Here is a 19,517-nt window from a genome sequence, read left to right as displayed (position 1 = left end):
CCTCTTATAATATTCCTTTATCAAGTCCCCAAACATTTCTTGAGAGCTGTCACCTGCCCGACTTTGTTCTCTACCTTCAAGAACCTTGAGTAAGCAATTATGGGATATTTTCTGTTCCACACTTGCAACTGGACTTTCATAAAACAATATTCCTTTTTCTATTCTGTTTCAGAAAAATTAATATGGTCAGTTGGGAGGGATGTATGCTTATAGTTTGGTACTCAGTGACTTAAAGATTTCTGTAATTTTATAGCTTTATAAAGTTAGAAGTTACAACTTCTACAGAAGGTTTTTCATAAATATCAAGTCAATAAAAGGCCAATCTATAAAATTTTTATATCACTGTTGTCCTTTATATGCAACACTGGAGAAAACACACTTCCGTACCTTCTGATCTTATAATTCTGAACTTTCAGTTTCCTTTGTAAAGTGGGCACTTGATAGCAGAACTCCCACCAATATTGCCAAGCTCTGTTATAACCATGACTATTTTGATTCTTCTCTCATCCTGGGAGTTTGCAAGATTTACCTGTGTGATGAAGTTTAAGGCAGACCCTTTAACTGTGCCTGTTGACTGAACCAGACTTGACATTTGCTTCTGTTCAGGAAAAATGGTTTAGCTGCCAAACTAATATCTCTGCACAGTAAGAAGCAAATATCATCGAAATGAGATAAATACTTCCTCAAATGATTTTTTAAATGTGAACATAGAAAATGGAAACTGATCCTCCTTGAGGTAATTGGAAAAGGTCAGCCATCAAGCTGCTTCTTAGGCCTTGGAGAAAAACACCCACTCTGAACATAAGGGATAAATTGTGTGTGAAGGGGCTGCAATGCTAGGCTCACTTCCTCCGTGTGGTACCCCATCTCCACCTTTCCTCCGTGTGGTGTCCCGTTCTCAACTCTAGGAGCCAGTCCTCAAGATGTCACACCTTCACACCTAATTACACCAGTATACAGTGTTGGGAAAACAAGTTGACCTTTAGTCATTTTTAAAAACTTCTTTCATATTTCATGAGTTTCTATGTCCTTAGGTCTCTATATGCTCTTCTTCTGTGGATGCACTATTTTCTCATGTGACTCTAGGTGGGTGGTTGCCAGGACCACATTTTCTGCTTTGTCTTCTTTTCATAGCTTTGGTCTTAAACTTCATACAATTGGAAAACTCCTCACCATAAACTCATCCACTGAGGTATTCATTTTTATCCCAAAGCAGAACTTTCTCGGGATTCCCCAATGTCTTCCAGTTAACACTACTTATTTTCTTCCCATAAGGCATGAAGCCTTGATATGATCTCCAATTTATTCCTTTTCTTTCACCTTCCATACCAAATGAACTGCCTTAATTCTTTTCCAGCGTCACCAAACTACAGCATTTTCTTTCTGTTCCCAGTGGCATCACCACTGAGTGCCTTCTTATCACCCTGGACCACGTTTCCACGTTTGCTAGACTGCTGGTTGCAAATCCAGTAGTCATTCCCGCTTTGATTTAGTGCTTTGCCTGGATTCTTTGTTTAGTTACTGAACCCAACCGGCCTCTGTTTGTAGGTCCTTTCTCAGTTCCCCTTTTTCTCCACCTCAGTTTCTAAGGCCCCACACATAGGCTCTGGTCGCTCATTTGTCAAAGGGGGAGATTTAGACTCCATTCTTCACGTAGTTGCTTCACTTTAAATGTCTCTTTGAAGCCGTCAGTTTGGTAGTAACTTTCAGTAATTCCTCATTGTCTACAGCATAAAGTGCAAGATCTTTAGCCTGAGATTTAAAGCCCTCTGATCATCTGGCCTTAGTGTACCTCTCTAAATTTATCTTCCACTGCTACTCAGTGTAAAACTTCTATTCTGAAAACCTGGTCTTTCAGGCATAAAATGTGAATTCAGTCTTTAGATCTTTGCACATATAGCGCCTTCTCCCTGAGACACCCTCCTCGTTCCTTTCTATGACTGAATTCTGCCTGTCCTTCAGGACTTACACCAGGCCTTTGGTTCTCAGTGAAACTTGCTTCATTTACCCAAACACATAGTAATCTGCCTATTATACTCTCCTGTCCCACTGATGATGTGAATTGCTCATGTTGGCTCTTATTACCTTTCATTCTTATTTGCTTTTTGTTGTATATGTTCAATCTCCTCATCCTCTCTTTATTGTAAGGATCTGGCATGGTTCTGTGCTTCAAAAATGGTTTGTGGCTGCTGATAAAGATGTTGGCTGAAGTAGTTCCCGTGCCAGTTGTCAAGGACTTTGTAGGTTCCCACATAAAATTTTTGGACAACGAAGAAAGTGGCACCATTATCACTTTCACTGTCTTAAGGGGCTCTTCTTTGAGAAACCTCAAGGAATTTTATAAGCAGCACTAGGAGAAAAAAGTCACTGGCAGCACCCTTAATGTGTGTTGGGGATGAAATACTCACATGCAAATAAGCAGGAATAAAACCCAGCAGGGTTGAGTCTGGAACCAGTGCAGACATTCTTTTATTCCTTGGCCTTGACCTACTTTGGCATCTGGCCAAATAACTCCTTGTCTCTGGGAACATCTGCTCCTGGTGTTATCTGCTTGACTTCCAGGTTTCTTCCCTGCTCCAGAGACTGCCCATTAGTACAATGACCCCTTTTGTTTCCTGGCTTCTGAGTGCCACACACTGGCTTCTGATCCGAGCTCCTGACTCTGCCACCTTACGGCCCACACTTCTGCCACCAGGTTTAACCAGTGTATCCTCAACATTATAATTTCCAGTCACTGAACACTATGAGACTGCTATTCAGAGACCATTATTGAGAGTCTTTGTGGTTCACAATTGTAAAATTGGAAGAGTTTCTTAGATGCTTGGTATATTCTTATTGTGGCTTTTCTTTGTCTTCACATAGGCTCTTGTACTGTGACATTAAAACAAAAATTCTAATGTGAGGGTAGTCAACGTCCCAATATTGGTGATATAGCTTTACCTCCCAATATTGGTGATGGGTTAGAAAATGAATCATCCACTCTGATATAAGTGCATCTTTGAGGATCAGCTGATGGCATCTGAAATTTCCACAGCAGCCTCTTGCTTAACACTTTAGCAGTCTGGAGCCAGATCTCCGATATTATTGGGTTCCCTTATGAGTCCAATAGAGATAGTACCGCAATATTAATGCAATTTCCTTCACTTATTTGAGTATGAAATGCAGGAACATCAAGTTTGCTGTATGTAGTTCACTGTGGTCTGAAATTAGAGCATCAGAATATGAGTTGTATTGTGTCTAACTGATTCAGGAAGAATTTGATGATGCTAATGCCAGTGATGGATGACATGCTCAGGCGCTCTGAAGGCTTTCATGACCCCTGGGAAGCTCTCAGGTGATGAGGTGCCTCCTCTTGAATCTATCCTCCCACAGTCAGATTTGGCTACTGCTTGGGGCCCATGGGCATCAATAAGGAGCAGTATTCATGACAAAGCCTTTCTCTGCTCCCCTGCTCAATCTTGCCACTGAACATTAAGAAAAATTAAGCATGGTCAACTGGATATCCATATGCAAAAGAATGAAGTTGAACCCCCCTACTTCACATATATGGAACATTAATTCAAAATAGACCAGAGACCTAAATGTAAGAGCTAAAATTATAAAACTCTTAGGAGAAAACGTAGCTGTAAATCTTTGTGACCTTGGATTGGGTAGTGGTTTCTTACATATGTCACCAAAAGCACAAGCAGCTAATGAAAAAATAGATGAATCGGACTTCATTAAAATTTAAAACTTTTGTACTTCAAATGGCACCATCAAGAAAGTGAAAAGGCAACCCACAGAATGGGATAAAATATTTGCAAATAATATATCTGATAAGGGTCTAGTATCCAGAATATATAAAAATCTTTTACAACTCAACAATAAAAAGACAAATAACCAAATTTTAAAATGGGCAAAGAATTTAAATAGGCATTTCTTGAAAAAAGATGTGTAGATGGCCAATAAGCACATGAAAAGATGCTCGACATCATTAGCCATCAGGGGAGTTCAAATCAAAATCCCAATGAGATACTACTTCACACAAACTAGGATGGCTATAATGCAAAAGACAGATAATAATAAGGGCTAACAAGGATGTAGAGAAATTGGAATCCTTGTATACTGCTAATGAGAATGTAAAATGGTACAGCCACTTTGGAAAACATTGTGGCAGTTTCTCAACAAGTTAAACATAGAATTACCATATAACCCAGCAGTTCCACTCATAGATATATACCAATTCAAAAAGAATTCAATTCCAAGATAATTGAAACCATACACCCACACAAAAACTTGTACACAAATGTTCATAGCAGCATTGTTCTTAATAGACAGAAATGGAAACAACCCAAGTGTCCACCAACTGATAAGTGGATTAAAAAGAATGTGGTATATCCATACAATGGGATATTATTTATCAATAAAAAGGAATGACATTCTGATACATGGTATAAAGTGATGAACCTTAAAACAAACTAAGTGAAAGAAGTGAGACCCAAAAGGTCATATACTGTAATATTCCATTTATATGAAAGTAGACAGAAGTAGATTAGTGGTTTCCAGAGGCTGAAGGAGGGAGAATCGGGGGAGTGACTCCCAATGAGTACAGGATTTCTTTTGGCGGTAACGAAAAGGTTGTGCAATTACATATGTAAGGTTATATGAGTTTGTGTATGTACTAAAAACCACTCAATTGTATACTTTAAAGGGGAGATTTTATAGTATGTAAATTTTATTTCAATAAAAAAAAATTAAGACAGCCTTGATCTTAAGTCTCTGATCAAAGAGCTGTGCTTTTTGATGCTTGCCATCCCAAACCAACCCCCACCCATATCTTTGTCATGTCAAAATCATTTTCCTATTTAATTCTTAAAGGCAGCTTAACAGTAGTTTCTTTGAAATCTAGTTTTTTTTTTTTTTAGCACTCCCCATGTAGGCATGAAACAGTGACTCTCTCCATATTTTCAGGTCACAGATGCAGTGACTTCAGAAGCTGAGGTTCTGTTGTTCATGGCTTTCAAAGGAATGTAGGTCTTTTCAAAAATAGGGACAAAACCAGGGTATCCCACTTTGGTAGATAAATCTATGCTTTGCAAGTATTTATTCTCTATATTATTAAAAATAATGTTTAAATATTAACTGCATTTTAAAATGTCAGTAAGCTTTCTCTTAAAATTTCCTTCATCTTTGAAATGGGAGAAGAGCCAAAGAGTTTATATTTATTAGAATTCCAACTGCTATGTATATGTTTCTCATCCTTTTATTTGGGAGTAAGTGTGTATAACCCGTAACTTTCTTCCACGTTGGTAGACATCATAGGCCGTGATGAAGTCACATTTTGAGCTTCATCTTCCTTGGATAATGAAACTTTGCAAGTAGTAGGAAAGCCATGCTAACCTTATGGTGGGTGGATAAGCAAAGACATTACAAGTAAACCAGAAAGGGGAATGGAGACAGTGATTCATGCAAGGGAGTTTTTTTCTTCTTGTGATGCATAATGTCTAACTGAGGGCAAGTGGACAAACCTGAGTGAATTAGACTGTGCTAGTGGTGGATCATAAATCTCAACACCCTGAGCCCCGGCAAATAACCTTCTCAAGCTTCAAATACCTTCCATTTTTATTCTTTATCAAGACCTGATTTTTCTTTTCTGAAGAAACAGTTCAACTTTGGTGCAATATGGCTTTGCTCAGCCAGCTTGCCCAGCCAAGTTGACAGGACCAGTTGGAAGGAAGCCTCCAGGACTTTTAGTGGGGAGTCCAGCCCTAGCCCAGGGAGATGTGGGCCCCATGTCACTTTAGGACCAGGCCAAGTCAGCGAGTAAGGGATCCGTGGTTGCATTGCCCAGTGTCTCTGGGATCCCCTGCCTGACATTTTAGTTTTAGATCTAGGATAGACCCTTGTGCCAGGCCCTTAATATTTTGCACACTGCGGTCTCCTTTGTCTGAAACTCATCCTCTTACCCTCTCATCTTTGTTCACCTTTGCTCCCAGCCTGTCTCATAGAACTTTATAAGCTTGGTCAAGAGATATCATCTCCGCTCTGTGGGACTGAGACCTCATCCTCTAAGCTGCAGAGTGGAGAGGCCCAAGTGAATCTAGAAACAATGAAGCTTCTATGTCTACACTCTAATATTTCTAAATCAGTGGTACTCAGCCTTTAGTGAGCATCAGAATCACCGGTGGGGGTGGGTATTAAAACACAAGTTGTTGGACCCTATAATTTAATAATAATGCCATGGCCGCCATGACGTAGATAATTGAATTCTCAATTTACATTTCTGCATCATGCCTTCTTTCTCTTCCTTGTACTCTTCTCTTCTTCCTTCCCTTTCTTCCTCAAACATTTATTTAGTGCCAGCTCTGTACCTGACACAAAACTAAGCCCCAAGGTACAGAGATATCTCAGTCAGGGAGAAATAAGTAAGTTTCAGTCAAGTCAGACATGAGAAGACAGTGACATATAACAGGGGCTATAGTGGAAGAGTGTGTGTGTGTGTGCGTGTGTGTGTGTGCGTGTGTGTGTGTGTGTACAGTAGCAAGGGCATGAGCTTTGCAGGAGGGATGGTGGGACAGCGGGAAAGGTATCCCAGAGTCAGAACAGAAGAGCCTGCGCGAAATTTACGGCCTAATTAGAAGGAAAAGGAATTAGAGTAGCATTAATTCTACAATACAATGTGGTTTTTTCCCCCCTCCTTTGCTAAGTAGTTTAATTTGCACCCTTGAATAAAAGAATTATGAGCTGGTAAGACTGAGCAAAAATAAGAAACACAATGCTCAGTGTTTGTACTTTTAAAGAAAATAACTACTATATATTTCCTCTTGTAGACATAGTTATATGATAATTTTGTCAGATGATAAAATTGTAGAAGTATCTTAGGGACGCTGAAAGTCTCTATCACAGGGTTGTATGAACGGATAGATCCTGGATCAGCTGAGACGTGCAGACCCTAAGGCTGGCCTGGGAGAGACCCAGAAGTGGGGACACAGTTGGAGAACACAGCTAAGAGGAAGGTCTTTGCCATGGAAGGGCGCCACCTTCTGCCAGACTTTCTGGAACAGCTAGGGCTGGGAACAGTTGTGTAGTACTCACACCACTTTAAGCAAAGTTTTGAAAGCCGAGAAGTTAAAGGAAAACCAAATGGACTCTCTCAAGCAGCCAAAACCTACCCATGTGCCGTACAAAGAAATTAGGAGTGTGATTCTTATGTTCTACTGTCAGAGATAATCTTCAAATCTACTGTTTTAGAAAATCAATTTAGAGCATTCATAAATCTGCCTTCTCTGATTTTTTTGAAACAAATATAAGCATTATTATAATCAGTCAGAAAGATAGAAGTAGAGCCACCTACTATGTGCCAGACACTAAATTAAGTACTTTACAAGTATTAGCTTCATTTAATCTTCATAACAATTCAATGATATGTACCCATTTTATAGATGAGAAACGTGAGGCTTAGAGGGGTTTGTCACTTGTCCAGAGCTTTTACATACCATTCAGCTGGTAAGTGACAAAGAGGGGATTTGAACCCAGTTTCTGTATGAGCATGTGACTTAACCATTATGCTGTGCTGCCTCACTAGTTGGTTTCAGTTTGCCTTGTGGATTATCAAATTACAGATCAGCTTCCCGTCGTCCAGTGCCTATGGCTGGTCACCCAACAAGATAGGCCTACAGCTTATGCTTGCATCTTATTAGCAAGATGCTCTGGAATCCCTGGCTGCAGGTATAGGTATTTCTTAATTGGACTGTGGAGATCTTTGGGCCTCACACAGATGCCCATGAAGTCTAAACTCCAGGGTGATCTCTCCATGCCGGGTGTGACCCCATTGTGAATTGGTGGTGGTACATTACCAGCCCATGTTTCCTTTCCATCTCTTTGCCTAAGATGAAGCTGAACCTCCTGGGGCCCCAGAAAGATGCTCCAGGCTATTAAACAGCAGAGGGGGCTTTGTCTCAAGCAGTCCTGGGGTGTCTAGTCATGTTTTATTTATCAGATGCTTCAAGAAAGACCCATTTCAGGAAGAAAAACATATTTCTTTAACCCAAGAAGGACTTAAAATAATACCTGAATTTCTTGCTTTGAAACCTTGAGCCTTTTACCTTGTTTGGTAATTTTGTTTCTAGTATATTTTGTGTGTTTTCCCCTAATTCTGTGTGAGAAGGTTTGGAGGAAGTGCTGGGTCCCCAGCCTGACCCTCCTGTACGCTCTGTGGTCCAGACATCTGAGTGAGTGAGGCCCACATGGCCCAGGCCTGTGTGGAGCTTGGGCTACAGTCATGCTTAGTGGGGCTGCAGAGAGAGCCAGCTGGGCTTGTTTCTAAACCAGCCTTTGTTTGTTTGTATCTACTCTGTGCTCATCTTAGGTTTTACCTCAATTTTAGTGATTCATAGAAAAGAAGAAATTTTTGTTTTCCTAGAATGCTTAGGAAATTGTACATGGAAATTCCCAGCTGTGGTATGCATTTTCTTTCATTTTATCATTACTACTACTGAAAAAAAATACAATGAGTCTGTGCCATTGCTAGTAATAATTTAAAAAGTAATACGAAAAGGGTATGCTTCTATTGATCCTAGAGAGCTAGGGAATGTGGAATTGTGGCTAAATGGTTATGTTGCCTTTCTCTCTCAGAGAGACACACACATACTCTATTTCCTGGAAATTTTAAAGAAATATAGTAAAATATGTCCGATACGGATACTAAATCTATATACTAAAATAATGTTTCAGAAACTATTTTAAAATATATATGTGTGTAAATGGTGTACATATGTATATATAACATATATGTAGCATATGCATTATATGTATGTGGTACATAGACATTAGCCATACTAATCCTAGTACTAAGAACTAGTAGTAGCTCCATTTTACAGATGAGGAAACCGAGGCACAGAGAGATTAGATAACTTATTCAAGATCACACACATAGCTGGTAAGTGTGGGCTAGTCTTACGTGATTAACGACCAGACTCTACTGCCTCCAGGAGTGGATGTTTCCTGGGTGACGCAGGAGGCACTTCAGATCTGGGGGGTAACTCAGAACTCACCATTAAGAACCTCAGGTAGGAGTTTGACTTGGTGGCAAAAGCACTGGACCAGGACTCAGGCCAACAGAATTTTCTCCCTGGTTCTACCATTTACGAGTTGCATATACTTGGGAATGTCTCCTACTGAATCTCACTTTCCTCATCCATAAAATGGAGATGGTGATAATCTGCCCAGAAGCTTCATAGCGGTGTCATGAAGACAGTTGACATCATGGATGTGAAAGACATCTGAAAATTCTTGATGTGCTCCATAAATATTCAGAAAGGATTTTTTTTTTTAACATGGTCACGGCTCATTTGGGAATTCTAAACTAAAACTTTATCATTCTTAGCCCAGCCCCCTTTTCACTCAATTTGTGCTGTATCAACGTATCTTTAAACAAATTCGCATGCTGATCTGTATTAGTTTCTTTTCTGGAGAAATGGGAGATGTTATACTCCCCCTTGGAATATCATCCTCTCATTACTATTATAGAGAACAAATTACTCCACTAATCATCTCTTTTTTCTTCAGATTTGAGAAGCGTTACTTTTCTTTTGTCCCTCTTGTCTAAGGGACTAGAATCCTGTATTACCAATGAAAATTCCCTTTATAACCTTTAATCAAGAAAAATCAGAGTTGCTCAGAATGGAGGGGTCTCATTTGAAGTGGACAAGACCTGGTTTTGCAGATAGAAAAACTGAGGGTCAGCCTGAGGGACCTATCTGACACCACCCAGCAACACAGGGGCAAAGTGGGCCAAAACCCCAAGTGTCCAGACTTGCAGCCCAGGGCCAGTTCAACTTCATGACGCTGCCCCTTGTACTGAGAAGCTGTGGGTATTTGGGGTTTGTTTGTTTTATTCCTGATAGATCTTCTGCAAGGAATGCCTTCCCTCTCTAAGCATTTGTCCTTTGTTACTTCTAGACGAAGACTGCATAAGCTGGGTGTGTCAAAGGTTACCCAAGTGGATTTCCTGCCCAGGGAGGTAGTGTCCTACTCCAAGGAGACCCAGACTCCTCTGGCTACACATCAGTCCGAAGGTAAACTCTGTCTTTTGTTCACTTTCCATATGATCTCTGGAGAAATTGCCAGGGAGTTACATCCTTCTTGTTGATTTCATATCTTACCATAAGACATCTTCACAGGACACAACTATAATGACACACCAAAAGCTTAAGTCTCCTTTGACTCTGGTTTTGGAAATGCTGGAGAGGAAACCCAGTGGTATTCCTCCAAAGGACCCATGAACTTTAAAATGGATAACTTAATGAGGTCACAGTTTGTCAACACTGTGTGAGGAGGGGGAAAATCACCAAAGGATAATGTAATAGAAACTTCTCTGAATTTTATTGATAAGAAGAGTGTGTACATTAAGAGTCAGCATTTGCAGGAGTCAGGAAACTGTAGCCAACCACCTGTTCCTCAAATTAAAGTGTTTTGGAATACAGCCATATCCAGTCCTGCATGTCTATATGACTGCTTTCTTGCTACATGGTAGGGTTGAGTACTTATGACTCACATGGCCTGAAATCTTTACTGTAATCTGGTGCTTTTCAGAAAAACTTTGCTGACCCCTGACTTGCTTTGCCAATTCAGATGGCAACACGCTATAATTTCTTATCACGATTTAAAAAGACTTTCCATGCGATCTCCGTGTGGGTGAATGGGAATTAACTCCATGCCTCCTTCGTGCATACCCGAAAATATCAAGTGGAAAATGTATGTGAAAATACACTAATAAGAGAAGTTGAAGCTAATCAATCAAAATGCTTCCTAGAAGTCAAAAATTACACCAAAGCAAAATTACTCCAAAGCAGAAACAGGAGATGTGTGCACTTAAAATAGGATAAGTGAAGGTTGCATTGTTAGAGAATATAGCACTGTTTTTATAGCCAAGCAAATTCTCTTTTTACTTTGTTATTTTATTGTCTGGTGTGGTGAAGAGGATGTTAGCATTCTGGGTTCATTGTTGTTGTGTAGTAAGTACTGAACAAAAGCCATGAAAATGAAAAATGATTCGCATTCCGTGCTTGGTTTACAGCATATATAAATCAGTGCACTTTGGTTTGTGCAAGTTACAGAGCTTTTCAATTTTGGTTTTAAACACATAACATCAAAACACAAGTGAAATCGGATTCCTTGAAGTAGAGCGCTGCCTACAGGCCTTCTGAAAACCTTTCTTGGTTAATGCTGTCTGGCGTGGTGATGATTCTTTGGTAGCAGGGCCTCTGTTTTTCACGTGATAAGAAATGAATTTTAGAAGCAAACAAGTAGCACCCTCTGGTGGTGAAATTTTAAACCAACTATTTCAGTGAACTTGAGAACTGTATATTAATGTGGCAGAAAATACAAAGTTAGAAAAGCCTTTGGGAGTTCACCTAGTCTATCCTTGGGCCTCTAGGCAGATCAGGAAGATCATTAAAAATAACCTCGTCACCCAACCAAAACATTTGTTTGAGTTAATTTGCTGCCAGAGGTATTTGCAGAGCTGTAGCCTGAGGTATGTTTATTTAGCCCCAAATTTGACCCATAACATAAAGTTATACAACTGAAATAGGAGAAGGAGTGAATTATTTTTTGGAAATGTGTAGACTTTAGATATTGGAAATGGTACAGAAATATTTACAAGGGAAGATAAATTAAGGATGAAAAGGCATCAACTCTAAACTTTTAAACTGGAACACATCAAAAGGAGAAGCCTGGGCATTCCATTTTATTACTGCAGAGAGAGCTTGGGAGCCCTCATTATGCTGTGGTCCAAGCAGCATGAGAGAAGGAATTTATTTCTCAGCTCTTGGCAGAAGTTCTTTCTGTTTTGTTAACAGGACTCACAGAGCTTTTTTATGGTGATGGGTGTTTTGATGGTTCAAATTCCACAATACAGATTTGAACTCAAAGTGAGCTACCGTATCTCTAGACAGTAAAGCAATCCCCGATGGGTTTAGACAGGAAGAACTTTGGATTTGAGTTCAGCAAATCATCCTCTCACCACAGATGATTCCTTGACCTCTGGCTGCCCGGTGTCGTCCAGCCCCTGGCTGACGGGGGTGCCCCATGCTTGTCTTTCACCTGCTGAGTGAAGTGGGGAGGCTCTACCACGTGGCAGGTTTGGATTGGCTTCCAATTTGGGAGCTTGGGCCATGGCAGTGTTTTCATGATGACTGCAGCCGTTCAGGGTCAGGAAACAATGAACTACTGAATTTCATGACACAATGAGGCTCTTGGATGGATAATACGTAAAGCTGTGGTGCGTATAAGATCTGTTTTAGCTCATTATTGCCCATGGTGTATGAAGGAACGCTGATTTTTTTTTTTTAAAACATCTTTATTGGAGTATAATTGCTTTACAATGGTGTGTTAGTTTCTGCTTTATAACAAAGTGAATCAGTTATACATATACATATGTTCCCATATCTCTTCCCTCTTGCAGCTCCCTCCCTCCCACCCTCCCTATCCCACCCCTCTAGGTGGTCACAAATCACCGAGCTGATCTCCCTGTGCTATGTGGCTGCTTCCCACTAGCTATCTATTTTACATTTGGTAGTGTATATATGTCCATGACACTCTCTCACCCTGTCACATCTCACCCCTCCCCCTCCCCATATCCTCAAGTCCATTCTCTAGTAGGTCTGTGTCTTTATTCCCGTCTTGCCACTAGGTTCTTCATGACCTTTTTTTTTTTTCCTTAGATTCCATATATATGTGTTAGCATACTGTATTTGTTTTTCTCTTTCTGACTTACTTCACTCTGTATGGCAGACTCTAACTCCATCCACCTCATTACAAATACCTCCATTTCATTTCTTTTTATGGCTGAGTAATATTCCATTGTATATATGTGCCACATCTTCTTTATCCATTCATCCGATGATGGACACTTAGGTTGCTTCCATGTTCTGGCTATTGTAAATAGAGCTGCAATGAACATTTTGGTACATGACTCTTTTTGAATTATGGTTTTCTCAGGGTATATGCCCAGTAGTGGGATTGCTGGGTCATATGGTAGTTCTATTTTTAGTTTTTTAAGGAACCTCCATCCTGTTCTCCATAGTGGCTGTATCAATTTCCATTCCCACCAACAGTGCAAGAGTGTTCCCTTTTCTCCACACCCTCTCCAGCATTTATTGTTTGTAGATTTTTTGATGATGGCCATTCTGACCGGTGTGAGATGATACCTCATTGTAGTTTTGATTTGCATCTCTCTAATGATTAATGATGTTGAGCATTCTTTCATGTGTCTGTTGGCCATCTGTATATCTTCTTTGGAGAAATGTCTATTTAGGTCTTCTGCCCATTTTTGGATTGGGTTGTTTGTTTTTTTATTATTGAGCTGCATGAGATGCTTGTAAATCTTGGAGATTAATCCTTTGTCAGTTGCTTCATTTGCAAATATTTTCTCCCATTCTGAGGGTTGTCTTTTGGTCTTGTTTATGGTTTCCTTTGCTGTGCAAAAGCTTTTAAGTTTCATTAGGTCCCATTTGTTTATTTGTGTTTTTATTTCCATTTCTCTAGGGGCTGGGTCAAAAAGGATCTTGCTGTGATTTATGTCATAGAGTGTTCTGTCTATGTTTTCCTCTAACAGTTTGATAGTGTCTGGCCTTACACTTAGGTCTTTAATCCATTTTGAGTTTATTTTTGTGTATGGTGTCAGGGAGTGTTCTAATTTCATACTTTTACATGTACCTGTCCAATTTTCCCAGCACCACTTATTGAAGAGGCTGTCTTTTCTCCACTGTATATGCTTGCCTCCTTTATCAAAGATAAGGTGACCATATGTGCGTGGGTTTATCTCTGGGCTTTCTATCCTGTTCCATTGATCTATATTTCTGTTTTTGTGCCAGTACCAAACTGTCTTGATTACTGTAGCTTTGCAATATAGTCTGAAGTCAGGGAGCCTGATTCCCCCAGCTCCATTTTTCGTTCTCAAGATTGCTTTGGCTATTCGGGGTCTTTTGTGTCTCCATACAAATTGTGAAATTTTTTGTTCTAGTTCTGTGAAAAATGCCATTGGTAGTTTGATAGGGATTGCATTGAATCTGTAGATTGCTTTGGGTAGTAGAGTCATTTTCACAATGTTGATTCTTCCAATCCAAGAACATCGTATATCTCTCCATCTATTTGTATCATCTTTAATTTCTTTCCTCAGTGTCCTATAATTTTCTGCATACAGGTCTTTTGTCTCCTTAGGTAGGTTTATTCCTAGATATTTTATTCTTTTTGTTGCAATGGTAAACGGGAGTGTTTTCTTAATTTCACTTTCAGATTTTTCATCATTAGTGTATAGGAATGCAAGAGATTTCTGGGCATTAATTTTGTATCCTGCTACTTTACCAAATTCATTGATTAGCTCTAGTAGTTTTCTGGTAGCATCTTTAGGATTCTCTATGTATAGTCTCATGTCATCTGCAAACAGTGACAGCTTTACTTCTTCTTTTCCGATTTGGATTCCTTTTATTTCTTTTTCTTCTCTGATTGCTGTGGCTAACACTTCCAAAACTATGTTGAATAATAGTGGTGAGAGTGGGGAACCTTGTCTTGTTCCTGATCTTAGTGGAAATGGTTTCAGTTTTTCACCATTGAGGACAATGTTGGCTGTGGGTTTGTCATATATGGCCTTTATTATGTTGAGGAAAGTTCCCTCTATGCCTACTTTCTGCAGGGCTTTTATCATAAATGGGTGTTGAATTTTGTCGAAAGCTTTCTCTGCATCTATTGAGATGATCATATGGTTTTTCTCCTTCAATTTGTTAATATGGTGTATCACGTTGATTGATTTGCGTATATTGAAGAATCCTTGCATTCCTGGAATAAACCCCACTTGATCATGGTGTATAATCCTTTTAATGTGCTGTTGGATTCTGTTTGCTAGTATTTTGTTGAGGATTTTTGCATCTATGTTCATCAGTAGTATTGGCCTGTAGTTTTCTTTCTTTGTGACATCTTTGTCTGGTTTTGGTATCAGGGTAATGGTGGTCTCTTAGAATGAGTTTGGGAGTGTTCCTCCCTCTGCAATATTTTGGAAGAGTTTGAGAAGGATAGGTGTTAGCTCTTCTCTAAATGTTTGATAGAATTCTCCTGTGAAGCCATCTGGTCCTGGGCTTTTGTTTTTTGGAAGATTTTTAATCACAGTTTCGATTTCAGTGCTTGTGATTGGTCTGTTCATATTTTCTATTTCTTCCTGGTTCAGTCTCGGCAGGTTGTGCATTTCTAAGAATCTGTCCATTTCTTCCAGGTTGTCCATTTTATTGGCATAGAGTTGCTTGTAGTAATCTCTCATGATCGTTTGTATTTCTGCAGTGTCAGGGGTTACTTCTCCTTTTTCATTTCTAATTCTATTGATTTGTGTCTTCTCCCTTTTTCTCTTGATGAGTCTGGCTAATGGTTTATCAATTTTGTTTATCTTCTCGAAGAACCAGCTTTTACTTTCATTGATTTTTGCTATTGTTTCCTTCATTTCTTTTTCATTTATTTCTGATCTGATCTTTATGATTTCTTTCCTTCTGCTAGCTTTGGGGTTTTTTTGCTCTTCTTTCTCTAATTGCTTTAGGTGCAAGGTTAGGTTGTTTATTCGAGATGTTTCCTGTTTCTTGATGTAGGCTTGTATTGCTATAAACTTCCCTCTTAGCACTGCTTTTGCTGCATCCCATAGGTTTTGGGTCGTCGTGTCTCCATTGTCATTTGTTTCTAGGTATTTTTTGATTTCCCCTTTGATTTCTTCAGTGATCACTTCGTTATTAAGTAGTGTATTGTGTAGCCTCCATGTGTTTGTACTTTTTACAGATCTTTTCCTGTAATTGATATCTAGTCTCATAGCGTTGTGGTCGAAAAGATACTTGATACGATTTCAATTTTCTTAAATTTACCAAGGCTTGATTTGTGACCCAAGATATGATCTATCCTGGAGAATGTTCCATGAGCACTTGAGAAAAATGTGTATTCTGTTGTTTTTGGGTGGAATGTCCTATAAATATCAATTAAGTCCATCTTGTTTAATGTATCATTTAAAGCTTGTGTTTCCTTATTTATTTTCATTTTGGATGATCTGTCCATTGGTGAAAGTGGGCTGTTAAAGTCCCCTACTATGATTGTGTTACTGTCGATTTCCCCTTTTATGGCTGTTAGTATTTGCCTTACGTATTGAGGTGCTCCTATGTTGGGTGCATAAATATTTACAATTGTTATATCTTCTTCTTGGATTGATCCCTTGATCATTATGTATTGTCCTTCTTTGTCTCTTGTAATAGTCTTTATTTTAAAGTCTATTTTGTCTGATATGAGAATTGCTACTCCAGCTTTCTTTTGATTTCCATTTGCATGGAATATCTTTTTCCATCCCCTCACTTTCAGTCTGTATGTGTCTCTAGGTCTGAAGTGGGTCTCTTGTAGACAGCATATATATGGGTCTTGTTTTTGTATCCATTCAGCCAGCCTGTGTCTTTTGGTGGGAGCATTTAATCCATTTACATTCAAGGTAATTATTGATATGTATGTTTCTATTCCCATTTTCTTAAATGTTTTGGGTTTGTTATTGTAGGTGTTTTCCTTCTCTTGTGTTTCTTGCCTAGAGAAGTTCCTTTAGCATTTGTTGTAAAGCTGGTTTGGTGGTGCTGAACTCTCTCAGCTTTTGCTTGTCTGTAAAGGTTTTAATTTCTCCATCAAATCTGAATGAGATCCTTGCTGGGTAGAGTAATCTTGGTTGTAGGTTTTTCTCCTTCATCACTTTAAGTATATCCTGCCACTCCCTTCTGGTTTGCAGAGTTTCTGCTGAAAGATGAGATGTTAACCTTATGGGGATTCCCTTGTGTGTTATTTGTTGCTTTTCCCTTGCTGCTTTTAATATGTTTTCTTTATATTTAATTTTTGATAGTTTGATTAATATGTGTCTTGGCGTGTTTCTCCTTGGGTTTATCCTGTATGGGACTCTCTGTGCTTCCAGGACTTGATTAACTATTTCCTTTCCCATATTAGGGAAGTTTTCAACTATAATCTCTTCAAATATTTTCTTAGTCTCTTTCTTTTTCTCTTCTTCTTCTGGGACCCCTATAATTCGAATGTTGGTGCGTTTAATGTTGTCCCAGAGGTCTCTGAGACTGTCCTCAGTTCTTTTCATTCTTTTTTCTTTATTCTGCTCTGCAGTAGTTATTTCCACCATTTTATCTTCCAGGTCACTTATCCTTTCTTCTGCCTCAGTTATTCTGCTATTGATCCCGTCTAGAGTATTTTTAATTTCATTTATTGTGTTTTTCATCGTTGCTTGGTTCCTCTTTAGTTCTTCTACGTCCTTATTAAATGTTTCTTGCATTTTGTCTATTCTATTTCCAAGATTTTGGATCATCCTTACTATCATTATTCTGAATTCTTTTTCAGGTAGACTACCTATTTCCTCTTCATTTGTTAGGTCTGGTGTGTTTTGACCCTGCTCCTTCACCTGCTGTGTGTTTTTTTGTCTTCTCATTTTGCTTATCTTACTGTGTTTGGGGTCTCCTTTTCACAGGCTGCAGGTTCGTAGTTCCCGTTGTTTTTGGTATCTGTCCCCAGTGGCTAAGGTTCGTTCAGTGGGTTGTGTAGGCTTCCTGGTGGAGGGGACTAGTGCCTGTGTTCTGGTGGATGAGGTTGGATCTTGTCTTTCTGGTGGGCACGTCCACGTCTGGTGGTGTGTTTTGGGGTGTCTGTGGCCTTATTATGATTTTAGGCAGCCTCTCTGCTAATGGATGGGGCTGTGTTCCTGTCTTGCTAGTTGTTTGGCATAGGGTGTCCAGCACTGTAGCTTGCTGGTCGTTGAATGAAGCTGGGTCTTGATGTTGAGATGGAGATCTCTGAGAGATTTTTGCCGTTTGGTATTACGTGGAGCTGGGAGGTCTCTTGTGGACCAGTGTTCTGAAGTTGGCTCTCCCACCTCAGAGGTACAGCCCTGATGCCTGGCTGGAGCACCAAGAGCCCTTCATCCACACGGCTCAGAATAAAAGGGAGAAAAAAGTAGAAAGAAAGAAAAAAAGAGGATAAAATAAAATAAAATAAAACTATTATAATAAAAAATAAGAAAAAATAATTAAGAATAAATTTATTAAGAAAAAAAAATTTTTTTTAGTTTTTAAAAATAGATTTATTAATTTTTTATAATAAAAAATAAGAAAAAAGTTAAGAAAAAATTTATTAAGAAAAATTTTTTTTAATTTTTAAAAATAAAAAATATGAAAAAACTTATTAAAAATTTTTTTTAATTTCTAAAAATAGGAAATAAGGAAAAAATTATTAAGAAAACATTTATTAGGAAAAAAAATTTTTTTAAGTAAAAAAAAAGAAAAAAAAGAAAAACAAAAAAACAAAAAAACGGACGGACCTAACCCTAGGACTAATGGTGAAAGCAAAGCTATACAGACAAAATCTCACCCAGAAGCATACACATATACACTCACAAAAAAAGGAAAAGGGGAAAAATTAATATATCCTGCTCCCAAAGTCCACCTCCTGAATTTGGGATGATTCGTTGTCTATTCAGGTATTCAACAGATGCAGGCACATCAAGTTGTTTGTGGAGCTTTAATCCACTGCTTCTGATGCTGCTGGGAGAGATTTCCCTTTCTCTTCTTTGTTCGCACAGCTCCCAGGGTTCAGCTTTGGATTTGGACCCGCCTCTGCATGTAGGTCGCCTGAGGGCGTCTGTTCCCCGCCCAGACAGAACGGGGTTAAAGGAGCAGCTGCTTCCGGGGCTCTGGCTCACTCAGGACAGTGGGAGGGAGGGGTACGGATGCGGGGCGAGCCTGCGGCGGCAGAGGCTGGCGTGACGTTGCAGCAGCCTGAGGCGCGCCGTGCGTACTCCCGGGGAAGTTGTCCCCGGATCACGGGAGCCCGGCAGTGGTGGGCTGCACCGGCTCCCGGGAGGGGTGGTGTGGAGAGTGACCCGTGCTCGCACACAGGCTTCTTGGTGGCGGCAGCAGCAGCCTTAGCGTCTCCTGCCCGTCTCTGGGGTCCGCGCTGATAGCCGCGGCTCGCGCCCGCCTCTGGAGTTCGTTTAGGCGGCGCTCTGAATCCCCTCTCCTTGCGCGCCGCGAAACAAAGAGGCAAGAAAAAGTCTCTTGCTTCTTCGGCAGCTGCAGACTTTTTCCCGGACTCCCTCCTGGCTAGCACCGAAGCCCGAGCCTCAGCTCCCAGCCCCTGCCCGCCCCAGCGGGTGAGCAGACAAGCCTCTTGGGCTGGTGAGCGCTGCTCAGCGCCGAGCCTCCGTGCGGGAATCTCTCCGTTTTTCTCTCTGCGCCCCTGTTGCTGTGGGATCCGTGCTGATAGCCGCGGCTCGCGCCCGCCTCTGGAGTTCGTTTAGGCGGCGCTCTGAATCCCCTCTTCTTGCGCGCCGCGAAACAAAGAGGCAAGAAAAAGTCTCTTGCCTCTTCGGCAGCTGCAGACTTTTTCCCGGACTCCCTCCTGGCTAGCACCGAAGCCCGAGCCTCAGCTCCCAGTCCCCGCCCACCCCGGCGGGTGAGCAGACAAGCCTCTCGGGCTGGTGA

At 40.2% G+C, this 19,517-nt stretch overlaps 1 protein-coding gene across 4 annotated transcripts in view; it reads left to right on the top strand.

The window, feature by feature from the left end:
• Positions 1 to 19,517, top strand: part of DYNC1I1 (dynein cytoplasmic 1 intermediate chain 1) — a 336,617-nt gene that overhangs the window by 77,770 nt on the left and 239,330 nt on the right. For all 4 annotated transcript variants that reach the window (XM_082398343.1, XM_082398344.1, XM_082398342.1 and 1 more), the window contains one exon: positions 9,940 to 10,055. In XM_082398343.1, coding sequence (XP_082254469.1) covers positions 9,940 to 10,055 — 116 coding nt within the window. The remainder of the gene's footprint in view (positions 1 to 9,939; positions 10,056 to 19,517) is intronic.

The sequence above is a fragment of the Balaenoptera borealis genome, assembly GCF_965194805.1.
Source record: "Balaenoptera borealis genome assembly, chromosome: 7".
Lineage (NCBI taxonomy): Eukaryota > Metazoa > Chordata > Mammalia > Artiodactyla > Balaenopteridae > Balaenoptera > Balaenoptera borealis.
The sequence above is the reverse complement of the archived record's forward strand: the minus strand, read 5'-3'. Positions and strand labels throughout refer to the sequence as shown.